General features: G+C 42.2%; 1 protein-coding gene across 1 annotated transcript in view; it reads right to left on the minus strand.

Moving 5' to 3' along the window:
• KIT (KIT proto-oncogene, receptor tyrosine kinase) overlaps positions 1-15,479 on the minus strand; it is a 73,249-nt gene that overhangs the window by 20,753 nt on the left and 37,017 nt on the right. The window contains exons 6-8 of the mRNA XM_039542345.1: positions 13,616-13,805; positions 12,879-12,994; positions 1,224-1,338 (exon numbers count right to left, since the gene is read on the minus strand). Of these exons, the coding sequence (XP_039398279.1) occupies positions 1,224-1,338; positions 12,879-12,994; positions 13,616-13,805 (421 nt within the window). The remainder of the gene's footprint in view (positions 1-1,223; positions 1,339-12,878; positions 12,995-13,615; positions 13,806-15,479) is intronic.

Genomic DNA, 15,479 nt, shown 5'->3' on the forward strand with positions numbered 1-15,479 from the left:
TATCTACAGCCAGAGCCTCAGCTGGTGCGAATTGACACAGCTCCATTGAAGGATTGAGCTGAAGAACTTGCTTTTTATACTCTACTTATCAGATCTGAAGTAATTTTTTTTCCTCTGTGTGCAGTATTATACATGTAAATCCTCCATGACAACTTAACCAATACGGACACAATATGGCTCTCTGGTCTACTCTACTGGCTACTCCACATATAGAGGTTTATGAATCTGCTGCAGCCTTTGAGCTATGGAACCTGGCTCTTTAGCTCAGGCTATTAGATCCTTAGGTCCTGGTTTCAACTCCCACTGTTAACAACTTATTCAGAGACATTGTGTTATAATAAGATAAAAATATATCCGTGGCCAACCTAGAACAGCACCATATGTATCAAAGAACAAAATACCCAGCACTGGCTCACAAGCTGTTGTTTCTAAGAGCTACCCTATGAATTGGTCAAAAAAGTATGTTTACTCTTTTTTGACCAGTCAATTGTAAAGTTAAAATTTGACATCTTTACTATATAAAAGCAAGAATGCTAATTTTAGCAATCTTACCAGTAACATAAGTTATAAAACTATACAGATTTTCCTTAAGAAGACTAAAAAACCAGACTATTTTAGGCTTAAGAAAAATTATTCCGGTGAGATATGTGACTTGTTAGTACTATGTCTCTGATAGAAGAAGTGAGGAGCATTTTACAATGTGTTTCACAAATATTCTACCTCAATCTTCTTAGAGACCTGATAATTTAGCAATTTATTTTCATAGTAACTCCAGACACATTTAACACGTGATCTACTGTATATACATGGAAATGTCATTATACCGTGTCCTGGAAAATTGTGTTATTACATGATAAATCCAAAAGATAATAGCCATATATAGAAACTCTTCTGTAACTGTCATTCTGTAAAGTTACACAAATAGGGCCAAATTCACCCCCGGGTAAAAAGGTGTGAAGCCTTTGTAGTCAGCTGGCTTACAGCAGAAGTCAATTTAGCCTTTAATGTCTACTCAGTAAAATACACTGAGTATCCTCCTTTCAAGGAACAAAACAAAACAAAAAAACCCAAACAGCACAAACCTAAAACAATCAAGACAATGCTTACAGAAATAATGAAACATTTTAACAGGTATTTGACTATCTTCTTTCAACATCTTATTGCTTGAATTTTAAATCAGGTGTGTCAGGTCACTTTTAAGGTACATTCTGCAAATTACTCACCTCTGCTCAGTTCCTGGACAAAAACGCCAATCGATTGTAGGGGCAGGGAAGCCAGCTGCCACACACTGGAGCATGCCATTGCTAAGTCTGTCCGAAGTGAGAATCTCTGGTTTTGCTGCAATAAAATAAGTGAATACTCATACTTTCAGTGAATAAATAATTTGCATTCTGATTTATTACTAATTCTGGTCCTAATCTTGTCAGCATTTATGCATTTGACTTCCATTGGACTACTCATTTCCACAATGTTGTGCGTGTGCATGAGTGTTTGCAGGACCAGGGCCTATATGATCACATCTATCCTACAGTATCATTTTTAACATTGGCTACCTATGAAAATATATTCAATTTAATATTATTATTTTGACAGTCTTGGCTAGATTTTCAAAAGAAGGTAAAAGTGAACCAATGCAAAATGCTTGATCTGTGCAAGAATTTAAAACGACACAATCACAGCTGACAAGAGTTTAACCTACCAACATCCATTAACCTCCTAAGATGCATTAACACTGTTTTTTTCATGATTGTGAATGTATTGTAACAGAAGCGTGGTGTGATAGATACATCTGCCTTTTATGTAAAACAACACCATTACACATCCAGGAAAGGTACGACAATGAAATGTACAAGAATTTTCCACAATGAAATGACTAAGAGTTGTGATTTGCTGTGTTTTTAAAACACCCTGCAAATTCTCTAGATCATAGTTGCTAGAGAGCAAGATTGTTGTAAGAAGCTACCCAGCAAATTAAATATCAAAGGCACTGCCCAAATGAGTTTAAACAGTGCACAATAAAATACAGATGTATATTTACAAATACATTGTAATTGGTAGTTCAGGCTTGGATTTTTACATGAGCAAAAATTGTTTTTAAGAGACTGCACATGTAGGAAATAAAACTAATATTTGGATGAATGCATTAGATTCCTAAAAAGTAAGTCACAGTTGATTCATTACTTTACAAAACATTGTACTGAGCTGCTTCCTTTCCTCAAGACACTATATTTTGTTTTAGTATATCAAGAAATAACAACATTGCTGTATTTATTTAAAAGATTGTTATCTGAGCACAAGAAGAGAACGAACCAATAAAGCAAAATTTCCACATAGTGATCCAGTTTCTGAGATCTTTTGGAAGAACAGGCAATAACAGAGTATAACAATAACAGAGTTTTGACAACTTTTCTAAAACACTCTGTGAGGATTCATTTAACAGAGGATTTGGATAGTTCTAATAAATGCAGAAGTCACATTTACCACCATATGTATCTTAGCTTCCTTTCAAATAACTGTAAATGACACTAATGGAAGATTCAATCTGCTGTAATCTCCAAGGACATTGAGTGATTCATAGATGCCATTAAAAGATCTTTTTAATGCATTATTTTTCCAAATTCTCATGTGCTGTAAATTGATGAAGCTGTATTGACTTTAGTGAAGCTAGTATGTACATTTACACCAGCTGAGATCCATATACTGTAATTTGTTTGTGGATATGAATTTCATTGTCCATTTTACTTCCTAATTAAACTTGATGCAATAAAATGCATTCAAATCCTCAATCGTATCCTCATCTACTAGTGAGCCATGTTTCAGGAACTGAAAGCTCCTTCACCTCTAAATTTGCATGTAATGTTTGATTCAAAGCATCAAACAATTAACCTTGTTGCAATATACTGGGTTCTATTTGCAACATTTAGTGTAGGACATTCTGATCATGCACATCTTGGACAATGGGGGATTTCATGGACGATATCTAACTTTTTTTTAAGGCCCAATTCCAAGACAGTCACATTCAGAATTTTTTTTAACTTAACTAAATCTGATATTCACTGACTGATGACTGCTTTTAAACTCAAACACGACTCTTTAGAAAGACATACTGTACACACTGGGCAATATACCATGCAGCACAGATTATTGCTAGAAAAAGCTGGACAAATTAATAGTTAAACTGAATTTAAGAGGAAATTGAACATTAGATACTTTAAAAATATCATGTTGGGTGAAGCCCGAATCTAGACCTTTCTGGCTTTGGGTGAAGGAAACAAAAATAAAAAATATGCAGGTCCACTGTTCAATAAAAGCCAAGTACAACAACATGCAAGCTAGTACCTAAAAGTGATACACTATGAGATGCTGGGCCTGAATCTGATCTTGGTTACAGGAGCATAAAAAGACAGCTACCTTTTCATAACTGTTGTTCTTCGAGATGTGTTGTTCATGTCCATTCCATTGTAGGTGTGTGTGCTCGCCACATGCACCAGTGCTGGAAGTTTTTCCCTCAGTGATATCTGTAGGGGACCAGCTCTGGCACCCTCTGGAGCAGCGTGAGTATGCACCGGTACAAGGGGCGCAACCAGCACCCCCCTCCCTGAGTTCCTTCTTGCCAGAACTCCAACAGAGGGGAAAGAGGATGGGTCATGGAATGGACATGAGCAACACATCTTGAAGAACAACAGTTACAAAAAGGTAACCATCTTTTCTTCTTTGAGTGCTTGCTCATGTCCATTCCATTGGAGGTGTAGTACCACCGGAGATGGGTAGGAGTTCCTGGATGTGTCGACTGCAACACAGCTCTGCCAAAGCCAGCATCATCTCAGGTGCTGAGTGATGGCATAATGCATCGTGAACTTGTGTACTGAAGACCACGTTGTGGCCCTGCATATATCCTGGATAGGGACATATGCCAGGAAGGCAGCCGAAGATGCCTGCACCCTAGTCAAATGGGCCTTCACTATTGGTGGAGACACAGCCTGCGCCAACTCGTAACAAGTACAGATGCAGGTGGTGATCCACTTTGAAATTCTCTGAGAGGACACCAGAAGGCCTTCATCCTGTCAGCTATTGCAATAAAGACCTGGGTCGATCTGCCGAAGGGCGTGGTGCCCTCCAGGTAGAACCCCAGGCGTGCCTGACATCCAAAGTGTGCAGCTGTCTTTCCTCATTGGTTGTGTGAGGCTTCTGACAGAACACCGGGAGGAATATATCCTGATTGCTATGGAAGTGCGGCACCACCTTAGGCAGAAAAGCTGGATGAGGCCACAGCTGGACCTTGTCCTTGCAGAATATTGTGTACGGGGGCACTGAAGTGAGGGCTTTAATCTCGGAGACACATCTCGCTGAGGTAATCACTACAAGGAATGTCAGCTTCCACAAACAAGAAGCCATGGGCTCAAAGGGCTGACCTCTGAGCCTGGAGAGGACTAGGTTGAGGTCCCATTGGGGAACCAGGTACTGGATTGACGGAAAGTGCCTTTCAAGGCCCTTCAGGAACCTGATCCACACCTCATGCGAGAATACCGATCTCCTGGACACGACGATGGAAGGCCGATATGGCTGCCAGGTGCACCTTGATCAAAGAGAAAGTGAGGTCCTGGTGCTTTAAGTGAAGCAGGTAATCCAGGATAGACTGCAGAGACGACTGTCAGAGAGATGTTGCGTTCCAACACTCAGCAGGAGAAACACTTCCATGTTGCCAGGTCGCTCTGGCGAAGGGCTTTCTGCTATTCAAGAGGACCTGCTGCACCTGACTAGAGCAGAACTGTTCCTCTGGATTCAACTAAGCAGCATCCAAGCTGTGAGATGGAGAGAGGCGAGGTTTTGGTGCAGGAGCTGACCATGATCCTGCGAGAGTAGGTCTGGGCAACTGGGAAGTGGCCACGGGGCTGGCATAGTCAGTCCATGAGCATGCCAAACCAATGCTGGCAAGGCCATGCCGGGGCGATCATAATGACTCATGCCTTATCCCTCTTGATTTTTGAGAGGGCTTTGCTGATGAGGGGAATTGGCGGGAAGGCGTACATCAGATCCCCTGACCATGATAGGAGAAAGGCATTGGAAAGCGAACCTGGGCCAAGGCCTTGGAGAGAGCAGAACTGATCACACTTTCTGTTCTGTCTGGTGGCAAACAGGTCCACTTGAGGAGCTCCCCACTTCTGGAAGAGAACTCTGACAACCTCAGAGTAGAGGGACCACTCATGGTGAGAGAAGATAGACCTGCTGAGGCGATCTACCAGCATGGTCTGGATGCCAGGGAGGTGCGAGGTTTCCGGGTGGATTGCATGCTGAATGTAGAAGTCCCACAAAACGGAGGGTCTCCTGGCACAGACCTGATGAATGTGCTCCCTCTTGCCTGTTGACAAAGAAGATGGGAGGCCGTGTTATCCGTCAATACCTGCACCACCCAACCAGACAGTTGGGGAAGGAAGACACCGCAGGCCAGATGAATGGCCCTGAGTTCCCTGATGTTTATATGTAATGCAAGCTCCTCTCAAGACCATAACCCTTGAGTCTTAAGTGTACTGAGATGTGCTCCCCATCCAAGGTTGGATGCACCCCAAATCAAGGAGACCATGGGTCACGGGCTCACAAACAGCACACCTTCCAACATCAGGTCGGACCACCACTGAAGAAAGATAAGTACACTCAGAGGGATTGTGATGATTTTGTCTAGGTGATCTCTGGCTGGGGAGTAGACCAATGTCACCCACATCGGGAGGGGATACAGCCTGAGACTCGCATGGCGGACAACATACGTGCATGCTGCCATGTGACCCAATAGTCTGAGACAGACCCAGGCTGTGGTGAGCAGATGTGAGGTGATGCTGGCAATCAGATCTGACATTGCCTTGAACCTGGCCTCTGGCAGAAATGCTCTGGCTCAGGTAGAGTCGAGAACCTCTCCAATAAACTCTATCTGTTGGACCGGGATTAACGTTGATTTTTGTTTATTTATCAGCAGGCCCAGAGCTTGACAAGTGGCTCACAACGTCTCAACGCTGTGCTGGACTGGGACCCTAGAGCAGCCCTTGATGAGCCAGTTGTCGAGGTACAGGTAAATCTGGATACTCTGATGTCTGAGGCAGGCCACCACCACCAACATGCATTTCATAAACATACTTGGTGTCATTGCTAGGCCAAAAAGGCGCACTGTGTATTGGAAGTGGGCAGTCCCAACTACAAAATGTAGGAACCTTCTGTGATTTTGGAATATCGATATGTGAAAGTAAGAGTCCTTCAGATCAAGGGTGGCATTCCAGTCTCCCAGATCTAGGGAAGGAATGATGGAGGCCAAGGAGAAAATGCAGAACTTCAACTTCTTGAGGTACTTGTTGAGGCTCTGTAGGTCAAGGATGGGGCATAGACCCCCACCTTGGCTTTTGGGATTTAAAAATAGTGGGACTAAAACCCTTTCCCTCTCAAATGCAGCAGGACTTCCTCCATGACTCCCACCCGCAGAAGGCACTGCACTTCCTGAGCGAGTGGATGCTCATGAGAAGGGTCCCTGAAGAGAGACAGAGAGGATGGTAGGAGGAGGGGATGGAAATAAATTAGAGGGTATATCCCTCTGCTACTGTGCTGAGGACCCAACAGTCCAATGTTATAGAGGCCCAGGTAGGGATGAAGGGAGACAGGCGGTTGGAAAATAAGAGGGGAGCAGGATCCAGGACACAGGCTGGAAGGTCGTCCCCGAGCGCACCCTCAAAATGCCTGATTGTTACCCGGTTGGTTACGGGCGGAGCTTGAGTGAGCAGAGAATGCCAGCTGATGGCCTTGCTGGTGCTTATAGCTCTTGCCCTCATTGTGGAAGGTCTCCGACAGAGGTTGGCTCCTGAACCTGTGGGGCTGTTGCATGTACATGCCCCAGGGAGAGCAAGGTAGCCCTCAAGTCTTTCAGGCAATGCAATTTACGGTTCATTTGCTCGGAAAACAGTGCCAGGCCATCGAATGGGAGTTCCTGGATGGATTGTTGAACCTCTGTTGGTAGGCCTGACAACTGCAACCAGGACGCCTGCCTCATTGAAATGGCCAAAGCCCTGGTCTGGGCTGCAGAGTCTGCTGCATCTGAGGCTACTTGGAGGGCTGCCCTGGCTACTGCCCTGCTCTCATTGAGGACAGCCAGGAATTCTTTCCTGGGTTCCTCTGGCAGTGAATCTGAGAACTTGGCCATGAACTGCCAAATATTAAAACCATAATGCCCAAGCAAGGCCTGATGGTTGGCCACTCTCAGCTGGAGGCTGGACGTAGAATAAATTTTTCTACCAAAGAGATTGAGCCTTTTTGCCTCCTTGTTCTTAGGCATTGATCCCGGCTGGCCATCTATCATGCTCATTGGCTGCCAACACAACCAGTGAGCTTGGGGAAGGGTGGGTATAAAGATACTCATACACCTTAGCAGAGACGTAGTATTTTCTTTCTGCCCGCTTGGAGATGGGGGGCAGTGAGGAGGGTGTCTGCCACAGGGCCTTAGTAATTTTCACCACTCCCTCGTGTACTGGCAATGCCACCCTGGGAGGGGGCTGCTGCACTCAGCACATCAAACAGGGTGTCCAAGAGTTCCGCCAGTTCCTTGGCTTCCAGCCCCAGGTTTGAGGCGACCCTCTTCAAGAGCTCCTGGTGGGTCCTGGCATTGTCCTGGGGAACCGAGTCAGAGGGTCCTACTATTGCCTCATTGGGCAATGATGATGAGGGGGCAGGTACAGGCGGGTCTGCCAATTCTGCCGCTTCTGCTATGGGAGCCTCGGCTGAGGCTGGCTGGCACCGGGGAGCCTGCTCTGATTCCACCTCTGAGTCAGGGGATGGGAGGGAGAATATCGCCAATCATCTGTCAGATGCCTCTGAATCTGACATATGCCCCTGTGATGAATGGGGAAATCCCCAGTGGTTCCAGAGTTGCCAGGGGGCAGACCACTGGCTTTGGGGACATGCTGCCACTGGTGGCCCAGCGGGGAATGCCGATGCCCCGATGGGTAGCTCTGGCCTGCGGGCAGGGTCTAATCCTTGCTGTCCGAGCCCGAGGAGGGAGAGACTTGTCTGCAGGACTAAGACGGTACCGAGGCTGCCTGCTTACCCTGATTCAGTTGGCTCTGGATGCGGACCTCCATTGAGGACCTGTGTGGAAGCGCTGACTCTCGGTGTCATTGGTGACCAGTGGCAGCATTCGGTGAATCAGCGATGGTACCCTGGTGATCAATGCCTTACGATTAGCGAGCGGTGCCACTCCATAGATCAGGAGCAGGAATAGGAGTGAGAAGACCATTGACGCACCCAAGGTGAACTGTACTGGCGATCCAGCAACTGGTGACGGGTCTCTGGGGACTGGCGTCTCAACCCTCCGGAATGGTGCTGTGAGCTGAGAGAGCAGCTCAGGTGCGCCCGGCACCAGGACTCTCGGGACTGGTGTCGTGCTTCTGCGGGTCTGCACCAGTCTGCTGGCAATCAACACCTAGAGCCCAAGGAATGCTGCCTAGAGTCTGGGGACCAATGCTGGGAACTCTGGCAGGCAAGCCGACCCACATCCAGGGGCTGGTGGCGCTGTTCAGGCATGCGCTGATGGGGCAGCCCCTGTGGCGAGGAGCGGTGCTGCGCTGATGGGGACCGTTGGAAGGGTCCCAAGGCAGGTGTACCCCTCAAATGGGGCACTTCCATGGCCGGTGTGGGTGGCACTGGCAGGGACAGTATGTCCTTAGCAGCCTGAAAAGCCTCTGGTGTGGACGGCACTGCCAGGGGCCGAATGCCTCTACCGCTTCCCGGGCTGGCGGGTGGGTCTGAAAGTGGGCTCGACAGCTCAATGGTAAATGGAGCCTGGTCAACGTCTGGAGGGGAAGAGCTGCCCCGCGCGGGTCTTACCTCTCCTCTGGCTCTCCCCTTCCCTTTACGGGACGTAGGAGAACTTTCTTTGCTTTTTAGCCAGTACTGGGGATGGAGATCAGTGCTGGTGTGAGGTCGGTGCCGGCGGTGTGCTCCTTTTTGGTCTGTGGTCTGAAGCTCTTGCCAATGTGACACTTGTCGCTAATGTGGGTTACCCCTAAACACTTCAGACAGCTTCTATAGGGACCACTGAGTGACATGGGTTTCTTGCAACAGTCACAAGGTTTGAAGCCCGGGGACCAGGGCATGTCCCGTCCCTAGGTTAAGTCCTGTTCGGGACTAACAAACTACTACTAACTCTACACTAAGGGAACTATAAAACTATCAAAGTTTTTAACAACTATATGCAAAAAGTTTGCAACTAGGCACAGTTGAGAGAAGTAAGCTTGCCAAGGCAAGGAGACGTTCCAGCACCATTACTGGCGGTAAGAAGGAACTGAGGGAGCAGGGAGCCAACGGCGCCCCTTATACCGGTATGTACATGCGCCACTCTTGAGGGTGCCAGAGCTCGCCCGTACGGACACCACTGAGGAAAAAACTTCTGGCACTGGTGCATGTGGCAAGCACACACACGTACAATGGAATGGACATGAGCAAGCACTTCAAAGACGACTCTAGAGTAACTCCATTGAACATAATGGAATAACAAGTGAGATCAGAACCAGGATCCCTATATAATAATAAAAATAATAATAATATCTAGCTACATGCTTACAACACACTGGCGTTACTTGGGTCTCCCCTTCAGAGAATCCTTATGAGAAGAGATGACTGGACCTAAAAACCAGATGTCAGTCCCAGACTCTGTAAGCAGTTGTTTTTTTCTGGGCTAGCCTCTTCCACTGCTATTCAGTTCCCTCTAGCTTCCTCTTATTTAATGCAGTAAGGAGCCTCATCAGGAGTCAAATGAATGTAGAGTAAATAGACTCAAATGTGGACTAGCTTTGGCAAGTGTGAACACAGAGTTTCTCATTAAGTTATCCTATTCTGAGAAATGTTTTATTATGGTTAGTTTTATGACTTCCAGTATCTAATTATCCTTAATTTAAAATCAGATAGGATTTTAATGATTATATGTTGCTTACTGCTTTGGCTAATACATGTTAATTATTTAACGTTTCATTAAATTGTTCTGCATACTTGCATATTCCCTTCAATAATCAGTCATTAAATGCTTTAAATCTCTAATTTCATTAAGTTTATTAACTGTTATTCAGTTCTTATTGATGTTGATTCCAAACATAGTAAAGAGGAACTAAAGATGCCACTATTATTTATAACTCAAAAGACTTTTATTACCAATTTCTTTTTCCTTCATTATTAACAGAGGAAAATAAATATCTAAAAGTAACACTTCTATTGCCATTGTCTAACACTGTAGTCACTGGAAGAGGACTTTCTACCTACAGCTCCAGTTTGTGGATTTGAAATAGTCTCTTTAAAATATCATGGTGACTTCCCACACACTCCCTATATTTTCAGTAGGGCTTTCTGATATCTGGGAAACTCTTGAATCTAGCATCATGTGATTTATAACATCATGGTGGTAACCTGATTAGTTCCCACCTGTAGCATCATCCTGAACTGCATATATACTACTTTATTGATTGTCATGAAACCTATATATAAGTTTGAAAAAAAAAAAGTCTTCACTAATTTCTAGCTGGACTTTAGTTGCTAGTCTCAAGATTTCTATCATTTCTTAATTGTTATTCCCTTCAGCATGCTGTTTGTCAATTTATATTTTTATCTTTGGCTCTTTATTTCAAAGCTTCCTCCATCTTAAATTAATTTATGTCGTGCTTACTGTGACCCAAAGCCTTTATTTAGCAATTTGGTGTTACCTGAGCTTAACATATCCTCCTGCCAAACTTATTTTAATTCAGTGCAGATAGTTTTGCACAGGGGCTTTCGTGTCTTTTGACAAATGATTCAAAATGGAAACTTTTTAAAAATAAAATAAACAGATTCTCCTCCAGATTATGAATCCAGTTTTTCATGTTTAATTAGTATCTGCTGCCAAAGTCAGATGCACAAACATTAGAAGCTATATCCTGACAATTTAAGCACAACTCTCACTGACTTCAACGAGAGTTCTGCAAACAGAATGAGACCAGGATCTGGCCATCAGCCATTATAAAGCACTGGAATGACAGTTAATTATCTATTTATTAATCAAACCACTTTAAATATAGGTTTATGTTATTATGTTGTTTGTCTTTCATACAGAGAAGAAATGAACAATTTATATACTCTCTAAAAATTAAAATAAAATTTAAAAATACATGTCTGAACAAAGAAGCTAAAATGCATGGGGGAAAAAAACAGTCAGAAAACATTGGCAGGCCAAATTTACCTTAAAGCTTGTACAAATATGAAAGACCAATAAAATTATTTTATTTTATTTATTTAAAATTCCAAAGAAAACTTTTTTTAAGCAAATAAAAAATTTGCAATCCATGCACTGTTGCAACATTTCCTGTGAGGTGCTGCGTGCCTCCTTTGAGGTGGCTAAAAACCCTCAACTCCCATTAACTGTTGAAACAAAAAGGAAGGAGACTTGAATACTGGTGGCTATAAACACAAGCAGCTCCAGACAAACTCAGTCAGAAGGCATTTATTTTATCTGATGCCGCAGCTGTAGAAGTGACCATGAGAGCAGCCACTAAGTAATACTCAGTCAAACTGTTCCGAACTTGCTACCTATTACTGAACTGCTTTGTTAACCTGGAGCACTTGCTGTGAAGAACTAACAGGCTACTTCTGGCAGGCAGATATGACATCCAAAATCAGAGAGATCTCGTCAGGGTCACAGGAACTGATGGCCACATACATAACTCACAATTCCTTTAGTTCCCAAGTGTCATAATTGGTAATGTGCTATGATATTGCGAATGGTGATACTGTGTAAAACTCAAATGTTAATACCCAGCAACACATGGGAGCAATTCAGTAATTAGTGCTGAACATTTAATACAATTATTGTATCCTAAAGAAATAGTCTTGACTAAAAACTGTAATACATCTCTAGAGAGCAATATTTTGTAATTAAAACAAATCAATAGCATAGGATTTGATGTAAATGTACATTTCTATATTATGGATAATGCTCTCACGTTTTTCAACATGTTTATACTACCAAGTTATTCCTTTGGCCTTTCAGCTTACAATGCCTCCCCTGTTCTCCTTAGCTTCCTCCATTTTGCTTGTGATCCTCTATTGCTTTGATTTTTGTTAAATTTGGTCTTACTTATGTGCCATTTTTTGCTTGCTTAGACCATGAAATTCTTACAGGATGGCTTAATTAGGAAGGCCAGAGCTTACTAATGGTTTCATTTCCTACACTTCGCTTTTGTCTTGAAGAATGCTGTTTTGCATCTAAACTAACACTCTGGAATTTGTATATAACTTTTGCTTTGGAATGACAACATACACACTTCTAAAGTTATGTGGGCCTTTTTGAAAACACACCATCTACATCATTTTGCAGATGTAATGAGACTGCCAAAATGCTACCATGCATGTCAATGGATGCAATCCCCTTGTCAAGATTTCAACATTGGTATGTAGTTCAAACAAATGTATGCAATTAATACCCTAAATTGGATTCTTACATGCATTTTTTGTTAGGCTATGGAGGCTAGAGTATCATAAGCCACCCTAAATTATCGGCGGGGTATGGGACATAGTTATTTTCTGAGGCCAAGTTTCCAGGTTCTACAGATTTTTTTCCCCGCATATAAACTCACCAAATCAGTATTTTAAAATTGCTCAACACTTAACCTCCAGAATTCAGCTCCTATGATCAGGAATGACATAAAATGTATTTACATAAGCACTCTGTTCTTTTATATCTTGATATTTATATAGTTTTACAGACTGTACTTTGTATTAAACATTGTCTCCTATGCTGAACCACAATGTGACATCTTGTACATGCGTTTAATTTTGTAAAATACGTCTGTGATAATAAAAGATTTCAGACTGTTCATTTTACTTACTGTTCACATAGACATTAAATGTTAGAGAGGACTTGGCATCAGAATTGGATACAAAAAATGTGTAAATGCCTCCTTCTGTTCCTTTTAATCGGGTAAGGTGAAGTTCACTCCTGTATCTGCAGACAGAGAAATTAAACATTACCACGTTTGTTACTCACTAAGTGCATGGAAGGTCAGTTGCTAAGTGATTCAAGATATTCTGAATGTAAATATTCAGACTGTTTATGTCACAGTTTATGCTGAAACCCACATTTTACTATATTTAAAGCTCTCTTAGGGCTAAAACTTGCCCTTGCCTATACAGGGAAAAAAGTGGGGAAAGAGCTCGAAAGGTTTTGCATAAGCAGCAATATGCACACTATGAGGGTTTAGAAGGTATCCAGCCATGATCCACAAGAGGTTGCTAGCAGATATACTCAGCTGGTACAACACAGTGACCACAGAGAGGGCATGATTATGCACAAACAGATGAGCATCCACACTAAGACAGCACCAGGAGCAGCAAGAATGGTTTTCCCATACCACAAAGTTGAAAACAAGCACCCCATGGCATAAGAAGCCAGCATCCTGCCCTATGACAGGAGGATTTATTTGGCATTTTTCTTTCCCCAGTCCTTTTGAGATTGGGGGCAAGAGAATAATTTCTTTTGCATCTCCCCATCCTCATCTTCTGTTGGAAGATTCCAGTAGCTGTCTCAAATTATTAAATCAGTCATGCTTATAATTACTTATATTACCTGTTATTGTCCACAGTCTTGAATTTGACATAGTGATCAGATGAATTGTGTAATGTTTCATTCATATACAGCCACACTTCTTCTTCTGGTCTTGGATACGCCTCATACTCAACTATTAAATTTAGATTTTCCCCAGCATTCACATCTACTGTTGTATTCTTCATAGTAGACACATTGACAAATCCTTTATCTGATTGACATAATAAGGAAAAAAAACCAATTTTAAAGGCAATTTTTACCCAATCCTTCAGTATTCTATTGCACTATTTACTAATACCAGGTCAGTGGTCCAACATCAAGCTGTGGACCGGAAACTTTATCTAGGAAGTATACTCTGAACTCTCACCTGCTAAAACCAAGTCTACTAGCTACATATGGGAATGAAGCCTTGGCTGCAAAAGAGAGCAACAATCAAACAACTTACAGCAGCTATGGTTGGCAAACCTACAGTTGCTTTAGCAGATGTAATTTAATCTTCTGGTAATAAATTGAAATATCCTGACCATGCTCCTGGAAAAACTGGGTACATGCTTAAATTTTACTCACGTACTTAAATGTTTCCATAATTGAAGCCCTTGACTGTTTGCTGGAGAAGAAATGTTGACAACAAACGCAAGATAAATTGATTGTTTATGACAATATACCTTGAGTTTTTGCTACCGTGTACTTAATGATTCACTGTTGTGTCATTCTTAATTACAAGTGAAACTATCAAAAACTGTAATTAATGACATATGCACAAAGTTCACAGGTCTGGATACCAATCCTTCTAAATGAAGGCATTTTTGTTCATCTACTAATATGTCTTAAACTTTATTTGGGACATACTATTTATCACCATTCATTTATCTTCTAAAATATCATGTAGAGCAATGTATTTAATGAAATGATTTTCTTTTAGTTAATAAGCTCATCAGCTTTAATACTACCCTCTTTAAAAGACAAATTTTCAATTCCATATTTATTCATATGTGCATTGTCGGTTTCAGATCACTTGGCAGAAAGTGGTTTACTGCTTGTTCCTGATCCACAATAGCTGTCATTTAAGTTAGACCAAAAGTTAGAACTTGGGGCCCGCACGCTTCCAAATTGCTCTGCCTGGTTGGACCCATGTACTAAAGCCATAATAAAGTCAGTGGGGCTCTGTGAAAGCAGAAGTCTGACAGTGCAGAGCCATGAAAATTTCAAAATAAGAACACAGGAACTGTTGTACCAGATCAAGCCTGTGGTCCATCTAGTCCAGTATCATGTCTGTGACAGTGGTCAGAATGCTTCAGAGGAATATGTAAGAAGCCCGATAGCAAGCAGGTATGATACAACCTGCTCCCTCCTAGTTAGAAATGTGTTTAAACCCTGAAACATGAGGGTTTTATCCCATTGCAAACTCTTGTTTTGCATTAACTCTGGATATATTTGTTATTCATTCAAAACATCTTGGATTGTATCTGAGACATTTCAAATAAAATTCAATGATTAAACTGCCAATACCCAAAACAGAATTTTAGTAATTGCTTGTATTTTACAGAAATCAACCTGTTTTCAAAAAATATATCAGTAGATTCATCAACATAGCTATTATTTCTTCCAAGCCTTTTGGTTAATGTAAAAAGGTGTGTTAATTTAGTGTCTGATACAATCTCAAAGATCTCTCAGTTTTTTCCCCCTATATTTCACTTCTTTCATCCTAAGAGTTGGAACAGTAAAGAAAAGCAATAACCTATTTTGTCAATTAACAGTAAAAGAGTCCAGGACAGATTGTTTAATTTATTGTAGGTGAAACTCAAGGAAACCAAAAAATATTGTTTTGAAAATGAAAAATTCCAGCTTTTAACTGATTAAGAACTTTATTTTTTATTAAGCATAA

This window comes from Mauremys reevesii, linkage group 5 (assembly GCF_016161935.1).
Source record: "Mauremys reevesii isolate NIE-2019 linkage group 5, ASM1616193v1, whole genome shotgun sequence".
Taxonomy (NCBI): Eukaryota; Metazoa; Chordata; order Testudines; family Geoemydidae; genus Mauremys; species Mauremys reevesii.